Source organism: Mauremys mutica, chromosome 3 (genome assembly GCF_020497125.1).
Source record: "Mauremys mutica isolate MM-2020 ecotype Southern chromosome 3, ASM2049712v1, whole genome shotgun sequence".
In the NCBI taxonomy this organism is placed as follows: Eukaryota; Metazoa; Chordata; order Testudines; family Geoemydidae; genus Mauremys; species Mauremys mutica.
This window is the reverse complement of record NC_059074.1, coordinates 157,442,571-157,458,607: the sequence shown is the minus strand read 5'-3', so window position 1 is coordinate 157,458,607 and position 16,037 is coordinate 157,442,571. Positions and strand designations below refer to the sequence as shown.

The 16,037-nt window shown below is 42.8% G+C and overlaps 1 protein-coding gene across 1 annotated transcript; it reads left to right on the top strand.

Annotated features, from left to right (window-relative positions):
• Window positions 1–2,154: 2,154 nt before the first annotated feature.
• Window positions 2,155–10,809, top strand: LOC123366684 (histone H3.3A). The gene is made up of 4 exons (XM_045010331.1): window positions 2,155–2,246; window positions 3,770–3,924; window positions 6,199–6,352; window positions 10,171–10,809. Exons 2-4 carry the CDS (start codon window positions 3,797–3,799, stop codon window positions 10,297–10,299), a joined length of 411 nt encoding a protein of 136 aa, XP_044866266.1. The 5' UTR covers window positions 2,155–2,246; window positions 3,770–3,796; the 3' UTR covers window positions 10,300–10,809.
• Window positions 10,810–16,037: the final 5,228 nt, after the last annotated feature.

Sequence of the window (16,037 nt, the reverse complement as noted above, 5' to 3'; positions counted from 1 at the left end):
GCTCAATCCTCCAGTCCTTATTTACATGAAGATTCCCACTGAAATTAATAGGACTACTTGTGCTAATCAAGATTGCAGAGTTAGACCCTAACTGCTAAGAAAAGACCTATATTGTAAACAGAATCCCATATCCAATGCAACATTTCAATACATGAAAGCATGTTACTTTATTTTTACATTTTAATATTTTTACAGTTAATACCAACAATAATGGCCTTTAGGCTGGGCTCTTCCTCTCATTTAATAATTGTCTGTGCTAATGGCTGTTAACTCTTCCAATTAGTCATTGAAGTCTGTTTGCACTGTATCAGTAATAATGTTAATTTTGGGTGCCTGGCCTTTATTATTTTATATTGTATTTTATCATATCCTATTTTAATATCCTATTCTATACTATTATAATTATTTACTCTGGGCCTTCTTTCTTGCTAACTCTTAAAGTGCAGTCCTACTTTAAAAAGTGATTGTAAAAGTAGTATCAGAGGATAACAGGTTTGTTTTCTCTATTGATTTTTCCAGAGTTTACAAGTAAAATGATATTTTTTCTAACTGCTAGCTACACAAACTCATCTTAAGATCAGAGTCAAACTATTTTTTCTGGCTCTTGCATCATCACCTGTGGTAAAGGTTCAGCTTAGTTATATACCTGTGCAACTGAAGACAATTGGGTTGCACAGGTCTAACTGACTACAGAATTTGACCCTGCAGCTGCAACTTAGCAAATCTGTTCATGATGGGTAAGTCAGAATATAATTCAGTTCACTCTCCCATAGATATTTAAGCTTCTCAGGTTTAACAAAAATATAAAGTAAAATACATGTTCTCATTAAATAATAAGGCAACAAATATAACTCTGAATGAACACAGGGATCAGATCTGTTGGATGAGCGGGGGGCATTTTTACATAGTCACTTTTCTGACCATAACTGCACTTTCACCTTGGAATAACCTCCCACTACTGATCCTCCAAGTACCTTCTCTTGTTCCCACTCTTTTCAAATCCCTCCTTATAACCCATTTCTCCCACAAATATTTTCCAAGCTGAACTTCTCAGCAGTGATCCCTTCCCAGTCTCATGCACCCAAAAGTCTGATTTTGCAGGGAGGGGGAAGAGAATTCTTTTATTGTAGATTAATTTTAAGGTGATTCTAAAAGTCTCACCTGGTTGCACTACAGGGTTTTGTTTTTATGTGTTTGAACTAGATACCTCCAGTTTCCCTAAAATACTTTTCCAGGCCTAGGACTGATACAGCTCTTCAGATCTGAGTATCCTAACTTTGGAGGTGTCGAGAACCAGCTCTAGAGCTGAGTTTTTCCTGCCATGTCTAATTTCATTTTTTAACCTCCCAACATTCACTGTTCCAGCCTGTCAGTCCCTCAGACATTTTGCTTATGTTCTTTGGGGCAGGGACTGCGTCTGGCTCCCTAAAGCACCTTTGACATTTATGAATTACATTCGTGCCGAGCGTGCAGTGTTTGCACTGTTGTACATTGCAGTGTCCCAGCAAGAGGAGCCTGTGGGACCCATCCGGGCGCTGCCCCACAGGTGAGCCAGGAGCACGACTAATACTTTTATTAGTTCAGCAATTAGGGGCCCCTTGCCATGGATGGGAGCAGGAGCTCCCCCCGCACAAGAGTGTGGGGCTGGCTGGCCCTAGCCAGCTCGGGGGGGGAAGGGACACGTGGGGGGGTGGGGACAGGGGAGCGGTGGGGTCTGGTTGCGAGGCGCGGGGCTGGATACAGTTGGGGTAGGGGAGGGGCGGACTGGTACTGGGGGCCGGTTGCCGTTGGTCTGATCTCGCGCAGGCTGTTGGGCTGGCGCCCGCGGCCGTTAGCCGCGGCAGAGTCCCCGGAGTGGCCTCGCGCTCCCTCCTGGCCGCTGGCCTCCCCCTCTGCTCGCGGGAAACGGGAGGAGACGAGGGAATCCCTCTCGCGCGCGCGGCGTGTCTTTTGTGTTTGTACACACAGAGCCCGGCTCAGAGGTTGCGCGGGGGCAGAGATGAGGGAGGGAGGAAGGGGAGTGGGCGTGGCCAAGCCTTCCCTCCATTGTGCACCATTGGCCGCTTGGCGGAGGATGGGGCGTGGCCGGGGCGGGCGGGGGCGGGGCCAGGCGGCGGGGACGGCCCTCGCGAGTCAGCCATCTTTCAATTGTGCTCTCAGCCGCCGCCGCCAGCAGCAGTAGCTGTAGCTCCTCCTCGCTTCCTCCCTCCCTGCACGGCAGCCGCTCTCAGCCCAAGCGGACGGGGGTAAGTCCCTAGCTCCCCCCCCCGACTCCCCGCGCCCCGCAACCCGGCGGGGGGCCCCATGGCCGCCCCCCAACCCGCCGCACAAACTTTTGGGGGCCAGAAATCGCTGCTGGGAAGCGGCAGCATCCGGAGTCCCCCTTCTCCTCGCCACCTTCCCCTGCTCAGCCAAGGAGCCTGAGCTGCTCCCTTCCCCAGCACCCCCAGCCCCTCTTCGCTCGATCACTGCCCCCCTGTGCCCCCCTTCCCCCCACTCCAAACCCCCACCAACACCCTCCCCAGACCCTTAGCTACCTCCTGAGCCCAACATCTCCCCGGATCAGGGCTGGGAAGCAGCTGCAAAGAGGAGCCACTTGCCAGCCCAGGGTAACTCTCCTGCCTTCCTTCCCCTGCTCCCCACAGTTGTTGCTCAGCTTCACCATCTTGTCTCTTTTCTCTGGTCACCGACCATATTTTTTTTCCTATTGCATAAAAAACAATAAAAAAGGAAAGAAATTTGCAAAAGAAACAACCGCAACCCAGTGCATTTTTTTGCATTTTGATTGCAAACTTTTCCCCCATTCCCACTTGATCTGCACCCACATGGTTTGGAGTTCCTTGTATTTTTTGCATTATTTTTTGCAATTTTATTTTTTTCCCTCTTTGCAAAAGGACTAGGGCTGCATTTCGTGATTGTTTCCATTTTGTTCGGGTCTGGGAGATGAGTTTGCCAGTGAGAGGCGCTTGGGAGCGAGGCAGCCTTGGAAAAGCAATTGCACAGAAAGAGACAGAGAGGCAGCACCAAAAACAACCCCCCAAAAAAGTTTGTTGCTTTCTTGAACTTAAGTCAGACTCTTTTTGTTTGCAGCATAAATACCAATTTGCGCATATTTGCTTTTTAATTTGCGGGCATAGCCGAGCGATTGCAATGGGCAGGTTGCTTTGCAGAAAGCATTGAGGGGCTGCTTGTCTGCCTTCCCCGTCTCTACAGTTTTGAAAGAGGTATTTTTGCTCAAAGCAGACTATAAATGGGATGCGAGCCCCCCAATGTTTTTCAGGTAATATTTGTAGCACTTTTCAGCTGACGGGGGGAGAGCTACAGGGGGCAGTAATAATCTCTTATCTGTTGTTTGAATCGACCTATTTAGGTTTTGCTGCTGCATCGTTCCTGTTTAACTCTTGGGTGAAACTGCATTTTAATAATAATCTGAGGTCTTCAGACACTTAATTTCTTTTGCAATTAGATAAATTAGGCCGATGGTCCATTTTGGCTAGTGTGTTTTCTCCTAATTCAGCAGTTGAAAGGGAAGGATTCCTTTATGTGGCAAGCAGTTACCTAGGGTCGCAGTTTCTCTTGTGAGAAGTGTGGTGTTTGCATGGTACAGAGGTATAATCGGGATCATTTTAATTGTTCGATGTTGTACGTCTTTTGATTCTTGTTAGACAATATTTTTAAGGTGTAAAAGGTAAATCTGCATTTCCGGAACATCTGAGCTAGTGGTTAGTTTGTTGCAGTGTGTGATCGCATGGTAATTTTTTACCGATAGGTGTAAGGAAGAGAAGTTTTCAGGAACATGGCTCGTACCAAGCAAACTGCCCGTAAATCCACTGGTGGTAAGGCACCTAGGAAGCAGCTCGCTACGAAAGCAGCTCGCAAGAGTGCGCCCTCTACTGGAGGGGTCAAGAAACCTCATCGCTACAGGTACAGAAATTACCAGGGACAAAGCTTGTGATGCAACATCCCCTTAACCAAACGGAAACGTTTATCGGAGCAGAACTTTTTGCATTGGGGGAACTTTGGTGGTTTTCATTTTAATTCTTGATCAGGATGATTTTTTCAATGCTTTCATTATTTCACCACTTGATTATGAACAAGTTTTAAATAATCCATAATATGTTTTATGTTGAACATTTGTACAGTGGCTTAAATTTACGTGTAGTAATAATAGGCTTATTTTATTTAATAGATTATGCATATTAAATTATATTTATGCAATTAAGACCACGTTTAACCTTAAACAAATAAATGTCATCCAAACATATCTGCACTTTAGTGATTTGGCTTCGAATTAATTTAAGTATTGTAACAGAATTAGACTGGAATAAACTTTAATGCACAGAACTGATCTTCATTTACTTAAACTGGTACAATTCTGTCTTCACAGCTATTTTGCTATTTAATGAACTGACAGTGTAGTTAAGATATTCTACCATTAGAGGGCGGAACATGTCTACATATAAGCAGAACCTCTGCAAATAATTTTATGTTCAGTTAACCTAAAATGAAGACTTAAATAGAGGAGGAAATAGGCTAGAATTACAGGTAAATCTCTTGCTGACAATTATGTTGTAATAAACTCTTTCATCCGGAAGGATCCTTGCACAATGAAGAGTTTTAACATACGATTGCTCATCTTGAGGGATGGTCATTGTTATTAAAGCATGTGTGTGTTTCCTTTTGAGAAGAGGAACAGAAAGGCATTTGGGAAAGTGAATGTAATCTTGAAACATTGCAAATGCATATTTTAAGAATGTTTTAGTCTGCATTCATGGTCCATAAGTAGAATTAGAGAATACAGATGAGAAGAGGGAGGTGGAAATTAATACTACAAATTAGTAAGTAACTTAAGGCAAAAAATGCAACATTTTCATAATAAATGAAATATACACAATAATCATGCCAGAAATCAACTGTGTGTTTGCAAAAAGATGGCATTAACATGAATTTTTAGTTAAAACACTAATGTAAGGAAATTTCATGAGAATAGGTTTTAAGTTCTTAGGATAAAATATAACAAGGATATGGTGTTTTTCAATACTATTTTTATGGTCATAGCTACAGAGTAGGGAGGGAGTGACCTGTTTTTGACATGAATTAGCTCAAGGGTAGGCAAACTATGGCCCGCGGACTGGGTCCGGCCCCTCAGGGCTTTGGATCCGGCCCTCAGGATTGCCCCCTGTGGTGCCGCGGGCCCCGCGCCGCTCTCAGAAGCGGCCAGCACCACTTCCCTGCGGCCCCTGGGTGGGGGGGCAGAGGGCTTTGTGCGTTGCCCTTGTCTCCAGGCACCGCCCCTCGTGGCCAATGGGAGCTTCAGGGGAGGTGCCTAGAGGTGCAGCAAGGGCAGAGCATGCGGAGTCCTCCGCCCTCCCACCCCCAGGGACCTCAGCGCTTCCTGGAGTGGGCCAGGGCAGGCATGCAGGGAGCCTGCCGTGGCTCCGGTGTGTGCTGCTGCCACCCGGGAGCCACTTTAGGTAAGCCGGGACGGAGCCCGAATCCTGCCTGCACCCTGCTCCAAGCCCCCTGTCTGCACCTCGTGCCACTCCTGCACCCCAACTCCCTGTCCTGAGCCCCCTCCTGCAGTCCACACCCCTCCTGCATTCTGCACCCCTCCTACACCCCAACCCCCTTCCCTGAGCCCCCTCATATGCCCCAATCCCTTGCCCTGAATCCCTTCCTGCACAGTCCACACTCCCTTCCACACCCCAACCCCCTGCCCCGGCCCTGCATACAATTTCCCCACCCAGATGTGGCCCTCAGTCCAAAAAGTTTGCCCACCCCTGAATTAGCTGGTTAAGGTAAATCCTTGGGTAGAGTTTGGTTTAACTTGACCAGAAAACTCATGTTAACACTACAACTTGCCTTGTCTACACTTAGTTTAACGCATGTTGATTAGTGTACGTTAGCTAATGTGTTGTACACCTTTTTTCGTGCTGAAGACAAGACTTTGGAGGGCCTACTCTTGTTGCTTATCCATAGGTGGAATGCCTGGTGAAGCTAATATACAAATGAATGATGAGATCAGGCCCTCTTTGTAAGTCAAGGTGTTTTTGTGTTGTAAATACTGAGATGCTTCTAGTAAAAACAGAGCATATACAAAACGTTCCTAGTTCAGATTAGAAGAACATGGGTTATATGATACTCTTAAAATGATATAAATTATTTGTAAATGTTAATTATTTCTTTATTAATTAAAAGGCCGGGTACTGTGGCTCTCCGTGAAATCAGACGTTATCAGAAGTCTACTGAACTTCTGATCCGCAAACTTCCCTTCCAGCGTCTGGTGCGTGAAATTGCTCAGGACTTCAAAACAGATCTGCGCTTCCAGAGCGCTGCTATTGGTGCTTTGCAGGTAAAACTTAAAGGAAGACTGTGATTTATTTTCAGGCCTAATTTAAATGAATTTTTTTGTGCGTGGATGTCTATAGACGAGCTTATGAAACTCAACGCACTTATTCTGCTTAGGTTTGTATGCATCTGTATTCATATTCAGAAGGTGGTTAAATGATGTCCCTGTCTGCTAGTGTGGATTCCTAATAGTTTGAGTACTGGTTAACAAAATGAGTTACCTGGTGTTTCCTCATGCAAATATCTAAAAACATCACAAAGAACTAAAGAAACATCCCTAACTGAAACCTCTAATTTTTAAAAAAAAAAATAATTTAAACAGATTAACTCTTAGAGTACCCTGAATACCTGAAAAAAGGTTTATCAAGGAAATAGTTCATCATGATGAGAGTGGAACTGTTGGGATATTGCTGTAAATATGCACACAAATTAATCTGCAGTAACTTTTATATAAGTAGCCATATGCTGGTAAAACATGGAAATGACTTAAAAGAATATTTTCTTTAGAGCAGTAGTTGATAGGGCCATGCTGTTGCCTTTGTTACTATGGGAGAGAGGATGTGATAGGTCAGTTCCATAAAGTCATGTAATTGGCTAGGCTGTTTCTATGGTTAGTCAAAATTTCACTCTATTGGTGAACTTCAGAAGTAGGCATCTACCGATTCAATTCTAGGTGAATTGATGCTACAGCGTTCAATTTGCCCAAAGTAATTAACTTTTTGTTGTTGAAACATTTATAATTTGATAAAATCTAGTTACTGAAACAACTTTATAAAAATGCCATAAGTATATTATTAAAATTGGAAATAGCTCTCATAAAAAAATCTCCTAACTTGTTAAATGCAGAAATAGTACTTTTCTCATAATAAACTGAGATAAATCTTCTATTCCTTCCCTCTCACTTAAATTCTGTAATAATTACCATCTTTGAAAGCCAAGCACTTTGAGAGTAGATAATCTGTGTGTGTTTTTAATTTAAGGTTTCAGGACACTCAAACTTCACTGAGCACACATTTAGGTAACCAAGGCTTGCCTAAAATACAGTTAGTATGACCGTGATTAATAATTGCAAATTTGCCAGCATTTCAGTTATATACTACAAAGTATATTGGGAAATTGGTGTTTTTTTATTGATCCTGCTCTTTCAACTTAAATCCTGAATAGTTAATTATTTTGTTACTGCTGCACATAAAAATGATTTGGCAATTTTCAGTATTAAATTTTAATACAACTGTAACTTAATAATATAACTGATAAAGCTGCTAATAGAATCATATTATAGCAGGGGTGGCCATCCATGGCTTGCAAGCCTCATGCGGTTCTTTTACAGTTAGTGTGTCCCCCTCCACGTCTCCCTCCATACTCTATCTACCAGACTGGGGGTGGGAGGGGCTTCTGCCCTGTGGCAGCGTAGTGGGGCTAGGGGCTTCTGCCAGAGACAACTGGTGCCTGCTGAGAGTTGGGGGGACAAACATTTAAATTGTGCCCTCCAACAGCTTGAGGCATGCCACCCTCCCACCCCACCCCCTGGCCCCTCCACCCTCGTCAGCCCTTCCCTGCAGCTCCCAGGTGTTAGCTCTGCCGCGTGGAGAGGCAGCAGCATAAGGGGAGGCTCTCCCTGCAGCTCCCAGCTGTTTGCCCGCTGCCTCTCCCCATGGCCGCAGCTCCCAGCTTGCTGGCTCCAGCAGCTGCTGTGCAGGGAGGGGGCCTGGCGGCACCATGTGACCGAGCAGGGCTAGCAAACCCTGACAAAAATCGGGGGGGGGGGGAACATGACCCCACATGCTCCCCCCCCATGTGTTGCCTCTGGCTTCTACCCAATGGAGAGGTGAGTCTTGGCGTTTCAGCCCCACGGAGCATGCCTGCCGAGGCTTGGGACTTCAGCAGGGGTGGGGATGAAGCCCTGAGCCTGGGCAGGGTCCTCCTGCAGGGCTGTAGCCCTGAGCCCTCCCCTCCCCACAGGACTGAAACCCCAAGTCCTGACAGGCACACCCCAAATCTTGAGCTTCTGAAGATTGTTGTATGCGACTCGGGGCATCGGTAAGTTTGACCACCCCTGCATTATAGCATCCTTTCTTTTCTCATTGTGAAAAATAGTAATGCCTCCTTGTCTTGATAAAGTTCTGTGTTCAGGTAATTAGAAGGACCAGATATTTCAAGTGGGTGGCTTGTCTCTAAATGATTTTGCTTTATTATTTCTAAAGTAAACGCCTGTGGTTAGTGACCCATACATGCTTAACTTCAACAGCTAATTTCAGTGGTGCTCATGTGCTTAACTTTAAGCATGTGCATGAGGGATTGTGCCATGAGGCTTTTAAATCCTTAAATGGGTGTTTTAAAACCTAGTGGGAGAGTCTCAAGATTTTTGGGTTTGTCTACACTAGTGGTGGGTTTTTTGTTTTTTTTTTAACCTGAAATTAACTGATTGCTAATTAACTCAAGGTTGCTAAAACATTTCAAAGGCTAATCTGGACACATCCCACTTATCCCTTTTGTTTCAGGATAGAAACCTTTGGTTTACTCTAGTGCTCAGCCTAGTGGTAAATCTTGCCAGGCAAAAAGGGCATGTGTATTTATTTTTCCAATCCTGTTGGCTCATCCTAGTTACCTGAACATGATTGAAAAGCCCTATTAAGATGCAAGCTAATTTGTATTGAGTCTATGTTGTAGACTGCACTCCCTTCCCCCACAGGCTTTAACTTGACCACTTCACCATATGTTAATAGCAGAGTATCTGGTTTACACTAGGCTTCTAACGTATATTTGGCCTTGTTGTCAGTAGGAAAAGCTGTGTGCTGAACTCAAAGTAACTAATTCCAGGAAAAATCTTAGTGGAGAAAGGTAGTTGGTAGTTTTCACATGAATTAGCAGGTCAAGTTAAAGATGGGGGGAGGGATAGCTCAGTGGTTTGAGCGTTGGCCTGCTAAACCCAGGGTTGTGAGTTCAATCCTTGAGGAGGCCACTTAGGGATCTGGGGCAAAAATTGGTCCTGCTAGTGAAGGCAGGGGGCTGGACTCGATGACCTTTCAAGGTCCCTTCCAGTTCTAGGAGATTGGTATATCTCCAATTATTACCTTATTACCTTATGTGGGAGCCTAGACACACCTTTTGCTCATCGAGACACACCTTTTAATGCTACAGTTGTCCTATTATTCCATTCACAAGTACAGGTCAAAAGAAAGTTCAGCATCAATCTATATACTGTGTAAAAACTTTAAGCAGTCTTCCAGATTTGCTTTACAGGTATAGAAGCAGCAGAACATCTGTATGGGCTTCGTACCTGTTTCTGTATTGTGTATTTTAGAAGCTAACTTGAAGGTTACTTGATGTTAGAATTCAGACTCTTGCTTACTTCACAGTGTAAGCTGTTCTACCGAGTTTAGTGTCACTCTCAATCATAATAATGGGCTTCAAGTTCCTCATCAAAGTATTCTAAAATGATTAAATATTTCTTTATTTAATTGTAGGCGTACTGTTGTGGCTATAATATTTCCCCATATCTTACGTTTTGGTCTAAGTATCTCTGTAATCATCTTCCAGAGAATATCAGCTAAATAGCAGTGGTATACCAAACTTTTATTTGACCAAAGGTATAGAAAATCATTATCTATGGAAGTAAAAGTAATACAGGTTGGCTGTTTGTAGGGAAGCAGTGAGAGAGACTGCCACACTATTGAAAATACTAAACTGTTGGTATCTTTAATAGATACGGGCCTAGACTTCTGATTATTACGATTACTTGAGATTTTGTCATGGACTCCTGTGTTCTTTTAGGTGCTGTTTGTGTAAAAAGTCTTTAACTCTTTGTTTCTTCTGTAATAGGAGGCAAGTGAAGCCTACCTGGTTGGCCTGTTTGAAGATACCAACCTCTGTGCTATCCATGCCAAACGTGTCACAATCATGCCAAAAGATATCCAGCTAGCACGCCGCATACGTGGAGAGCGTGCTTAAACTCCACTATGGTGGGTTTGTCCTTCTCAATACAAATCTCTTCTTCCTGTTATTGGTAGTAATGAACGTTAGATATTTTTTTTCCATGGGGTTAAAAGGTACCTAAGTATATGGTTGCAAATGGAAACATAGGGGACAGAATCGGGTATTGGCAAGTTTTTTTCCATTTTCATTTGTGTGTGGATTTTTAATATAAATGCGGAGACATAAAGCATTAATGCAGTCAAAAATGTTTCAGTGAACAAGTTTCAACAATTCAACTTTATATCAATTATAAATAAACCTGTCAAATTTTTCTGGACAATGCCAGCATTTGGATTTTTTTAAAACAAGTAAATTTCTTATCGATGGCAATTAAATGGTGTTTGTAGCATTTTTATCATACAGTAGATTCCATCCATTCGCTATACTTTTCTAACTGAGTTGTCCTACATGCAAGTACATGTTTTTAATGTTGTCTGTCTTCTGTGCTGTTCCTGTAAGTTTGCTATTAAAATACATTAAACGACACCTGCTTTTAGTATTGTTTTTTAAACCTTCTACTTGGATCGTCCTAGATACAAGTGTTCAGTGTATAGCTTTTTGGACCACTTTCCTACCGATTCCTCTTCTTGCTCCAGTCTTAATACTGAAAAGTAACATTTCCAGCATTGTTTTAACATTAGCTTAGTTCCATAAAAGTGTGTCCTCACATTAACTGTGAAGTAGCTGCTTTATTAAAAGAAAATAAAGTTAGAGTTTTGAGCCTCTAATCACTTCAGGGTTAAGCAACACTTTTTGATAAGTGTATTAAATAGGTAAAGAGACTAGGATGTGGAAGCAGTATGGAAACCAAGAAGAAAGTCACTGGGTAAGAGTTCAACATTTCACTATATATTAAAGAAAAATTGTTGGTAATCTGACTTTTTTTTTTTTTTTACTTCAAGTAAAAACTGTTCATTTATGCAGAGTCTGAAAGTAAACCTTCAGTCCATGCAGAACATAATCAAAAGAACCTAGGGCAAACCAAGGCAAAATGTATTTTTTTTTAATATTAATCTCTTCCCCTGCACACCCTCCCCACACCGCCTATCTCATTCTGAACTACGTAATGTTTATTTTGTTTTGCATTTTTTTAAACAAAGTTCTTTGCCCTGGTTGAGAACTCAGGATATGCACCATTGCTTGTAATTCCTACTCCCTGTTCAAAATCATAATATAGTACCTGCCTGATAAGTCATCATTTAGTTTTGATCTGTCATGCAAGTAGTGAATCAAACTGGGTAGGTACTGCAAATGCTCATATTGGAATACTTTTTAAACTCTCCTTGATTGTGCCTCTCTGTTTATTTTAAATGAATGTTCCAAACTTCCTTCTGTAAGACTTGATTAATTTGTTAATTTTGAATTCATAAGAGTGGTTAACTTCATTGGAAACTTGACTTCAAGAATTATCATCCAACTGAGGAAGAACATACCACATTACTCGTTTTTAGTCAACAGCCCTAATATCTAATTAATTTCTGCTCTGTAACTCATTTACAGGTAATAATCTGAGTGAAATTCTCCCCGTGCAGAGTCCCTACAAAACCTGTGTGCCTCTGAGTCCTTCAAAAAAGGACTTCCTGGCACAGAGGCTTTATGCAAGGGTGAGTTTCATCCTCTGCAGATACCTTGAAACAATAGAGATTCATGATCTGTTTTGGCAGTTCCTGAAGAGAGAGAGCCAAAACTTATTCAGTAAATCATGTTCATAACTTGTTCAGCTCTAGTAGTAATGAATACTATCTGCCAGCATTGTTCAGAGTAAAGTCTTTCTTAGGAGTAGCTTGTCGAGGAAAAGTAATGCCATACAGTGTAGTTAGAGCAGATCGTTTGATGCTAAACCTGTCCAAATCTGTGAACCAAATATTCATTGATATTTGATTGACTGTCTTACAAGAACCAAACCAATAGAACTGTTAAAGGTGAGCAGCAAAGATTGTTTAAGTGAATTGAGATTTCAAGCCTGCCCTCTCTGCACATATGTCTGGTAAACTCACTTTAACACAAACAGCCTATATGCAAACATTAACTGCCTGCATTGTCATATAGTTAGGGCCCTACCAAATTCTTGTCCATGAAAAACGCATAACAGACCATGAAATCTGGTCTTTTGTGTGCTTTTACCCTATACTATACAGATTTCATGAGGGAGATCCCCAATTTGAGAAATGCTGGTCCTGATCCAAAAGGGAGTTGCAGGGGGGTCACAAGGTTATTTTAAAAGGGTCCTGGTATTGCTACCCCGACTTCTGCACTGACTTCAGAGCTGGCTGGCCAGAGAGCAGTGGCTGTTGGCTGGGTGCCCAGCTCTGAAGGCTGTGCCCTGCCAGTAGCAGTGCAGAAGTAAGGGTGGCAATACCATACAATGCTATCCTTACTTGTGTGCTGCTGTCGGTGGTGGCTCTGCCTTCAGAGCTAGGATCCCGGCTGGCAGCTGGAGAGCGGCAGCTCTGTCGCCGGCAGCAGCACAGAAGTAAGGGTAGCAGTACCACAACCACACTTAGAAAAACCTTGTGATCCCCCCCAACTTCTTTTTAGGTCAGGAGGGACCCCTACAATTACAACATGGTGAAATTTCAGATTTATATAGCTGAAATAATGAATTAATGATTTTAAAAATCCTATGACTGTGAAATTGACCAAAATGGACCGGTTTGGTGGTAGGGCCCTACCTATATTTGGATTTCCAGTTTATATACATCAGCTGATAACACCTAAACTTGTTAAATTAATCCAATTTTCTGTAGCTGGCAATGATGTTGGCTATTTTTCCTATAACTTGAACTCAAGTATTGGTAGGTAAAGGAGCGGATGGACTTAATTTCCCCCACACACACATCAGAAAAATAAGTCTAAATGTGTTGGTATGGGATATTAGTACATAAGTTTTTAATAGGGTTGGGGAGAACGGAACAATAAGGCACCAACTGACTATAGACTGCAAAACGTTTTCTCAAAGAATTTAACATTTTTATTTAAAGCTAATAAAACAAAGCTTTAAATCGACCAGAGCAAGAGAATTCAGAATGGAAGGAAGGCTGATACCCAAACCTAAACTTGCCATGTTTTTCTTGCAGTCGGTATTGAAGCATGTAATGTTAGACTGTTCTTAGATTCTTACGTCTTTCCAAAGTGCTAGTTACAACTGTTACACCCCTAAAGAAGTGATGTGCAGTGAATCCTGGTATGATTTGTTAGGAGCATATTTCCACCCAAATCTTTTATTAAAAGAGCTTGTCATTTGAATATTAAGTGCCCTTCCCCTGTAAGTTACTCCTGTGGAATTTTTGGCCGTTAGCTTTCTGCCCCCATTGTAAGGAAAGCAGTAGATTTGTGAAAATAATCTACACCAGAGTATTGCTTTACATCAATTGTTTCTATAGTGTCCCCCTCCCACCTTGCCCTTTCAATATTTACTATGAGAAGCAGCAGATGAGCTCCTGAATTGATCTGATTTTTTTTTTAATAAAATGATCTTGCCATAAGACAGGTGTCACTTACTTTCTTAAAGTAGCCTACTGAGTGCAAGTTTTATCTCCTAGCTCAGTGAATATGCAAATGCTAAACAAATAAATCTAGGTGGCTATTCTTATGGGAATGGACAGGAAATGTGAAGTCTCCAGTTTTTTTGGGTCAGGTCTTGGAATGAGATCTACATGGATTTAACTGTTTTTTGTTGGGTTTTTTTTTAAGTGGGGGAGAGAATCAGGCTGTAGACCAGGGAGTTCTTAAACTAGCATATGAGCTTCATGTTCCGTCCTTTCACTTCACAGCAATTTCTTTTAATAGGGTGGCATGCGAACCAATAAAGCTTAAGAGCCACTGTTCTAGATCCTTCTCAGCGTAATGCCTCTAAGAGCCGTGATGACAATGACTTTCTTGCTGGACTGGGAATTTGCCTTAAGGGCAGCTTCCACAGTGCAGGAGGGCTGGGAGGGCAAACGTGCTGGTGTTAATTTAAGTACAGAAGTTGCCCAGGGAGAGAGGACAAAGCTGCTGCTAGCTTTAACCCCCTCCTTCCCACTGCTCTAGCACCCCTGCTTTTGGTGTCAGGGAAGGAAAACAGTATTAAGGCACTGCTTCAGTTTAGACCAAACCTGTGGGGTGTGCCCCCCCCCCGGAGGGGGGGCATGCCACAGGAGCTGGGGCAGTCCTCATGTGGGGTGGGGAGGGAATGCCACCCAGCCCTGCCCTGTCTTCAGCTGCAGCCCCATCCCCAGCTCTGCCCCCAGGCCAGCTCCACCTCTAGCCCTAGCTCCTTCCCCATCCCCAGTTCTGCCTCCTGCTCTGCCTTCAGCACAAACTCCTCTGCTGAGCCAACGGTGCAGTAATGGAGGGGCATGACAGGAAAAGTCTGAGCACCACTGGTCTAGGCTGAGAGCTGCTAGATGGGTGTACACTTTACTCATGGAAGGGGTGTGTATGATAGAGCCCTGCTAAGTTTTAAGATGCTGACCTTGATTGTGTGTCCTTTTCTATGGTGGCTAGTGGTTCATGGTAATCCATTCCTAAAGTGGCTTAGTACAGTGCAGCTCCAGTCATTCCTTCAGATGGGAGACAGAATAGTACTGCTGCTCAGTATACTTGTAATGTGTTAAAATTAACTTGTGAAATTATATTTTAACCAGTGCCGTGCCTCCCCCCCTTTGCACATAAACAATCCAATGACTGTATGCTAGACTGGTGTGAGCAGCAGCTACCAGTGGGTCTGGCTGCTGTCTGTGTATGCAATATGGGCATCAGCTGCAAAGAAATTCAGCCTATAGGTGAAAAGACTCTTAAAGCTCAGTTGTACACTGCTACCTCAATATAACGCCACCCGATATAACATAAATTCGGATATAATGCGGTAAAGCAGTGCTCCGGGGGGGCCGGGGCTGCGCACTCCGGTGGATCAAAGCAAGTTCAATATAACATGGTTTCACCTGTAACATGGTAAGATTTTTTGGCTCCCAAAGACTGTGTTATATCGAGGTAGAGGTGTATTTACTGAATATACGTTAACTGGTCTCTCTACATTAAGAAAATACTGCTATTAAAAAGCAAAACAAGGAAGTTGGCTGGAGTTCTCCTGTTGCTGACAGGTGAAGAAATGGAAGTTATATGGGGGGAAATAACTATTAGCTGCTAACTATTAAAATGCTTTATTGCTGTCAATGTTTTTAATGTTCTTCTGATAAAATCAATGAGCCATCCCTCTCCGAATAAAGAAATCTGTGCTCCTTGGGTGAGATCAGTCATGAGGAAGCTATTTGCAAAATAATCTGAATTCACCCACTTGGTTGTGCAAAAGTGCCCCTCTAAAATAGCTCACCTGAGCAATGGCAGGTGTGTGATGTGAGTCCTGTGGCTTTATACTTTTACTGGACATACAAACTAATTTAAACATGATTGCTTCCTGTACCAATTTTAAAAACAATATTTTTCTATAATGAAAGTTTGCTTGTGGGAGGGAGATAGACTGAAGCTACAAATCACTGGTGCAGGGGTGTGAATGTTCAGTAGGAACTGGTCTGTGACCAGCATATGATCAGAATACAGTAACAGCTTTTGTTTACTAGTAGCATGGTCTTATTTGTCTAATATTTAATTTATCTGACTACCACTTTGTAGAACTGGTTTTAATTAAACTAACAAGGTATTAGATAAGTCTCTGTATTTGCTTTCTGGTCTTGTATGATACCACATCTGGCACCCTGGGTAATAGAGAGGCC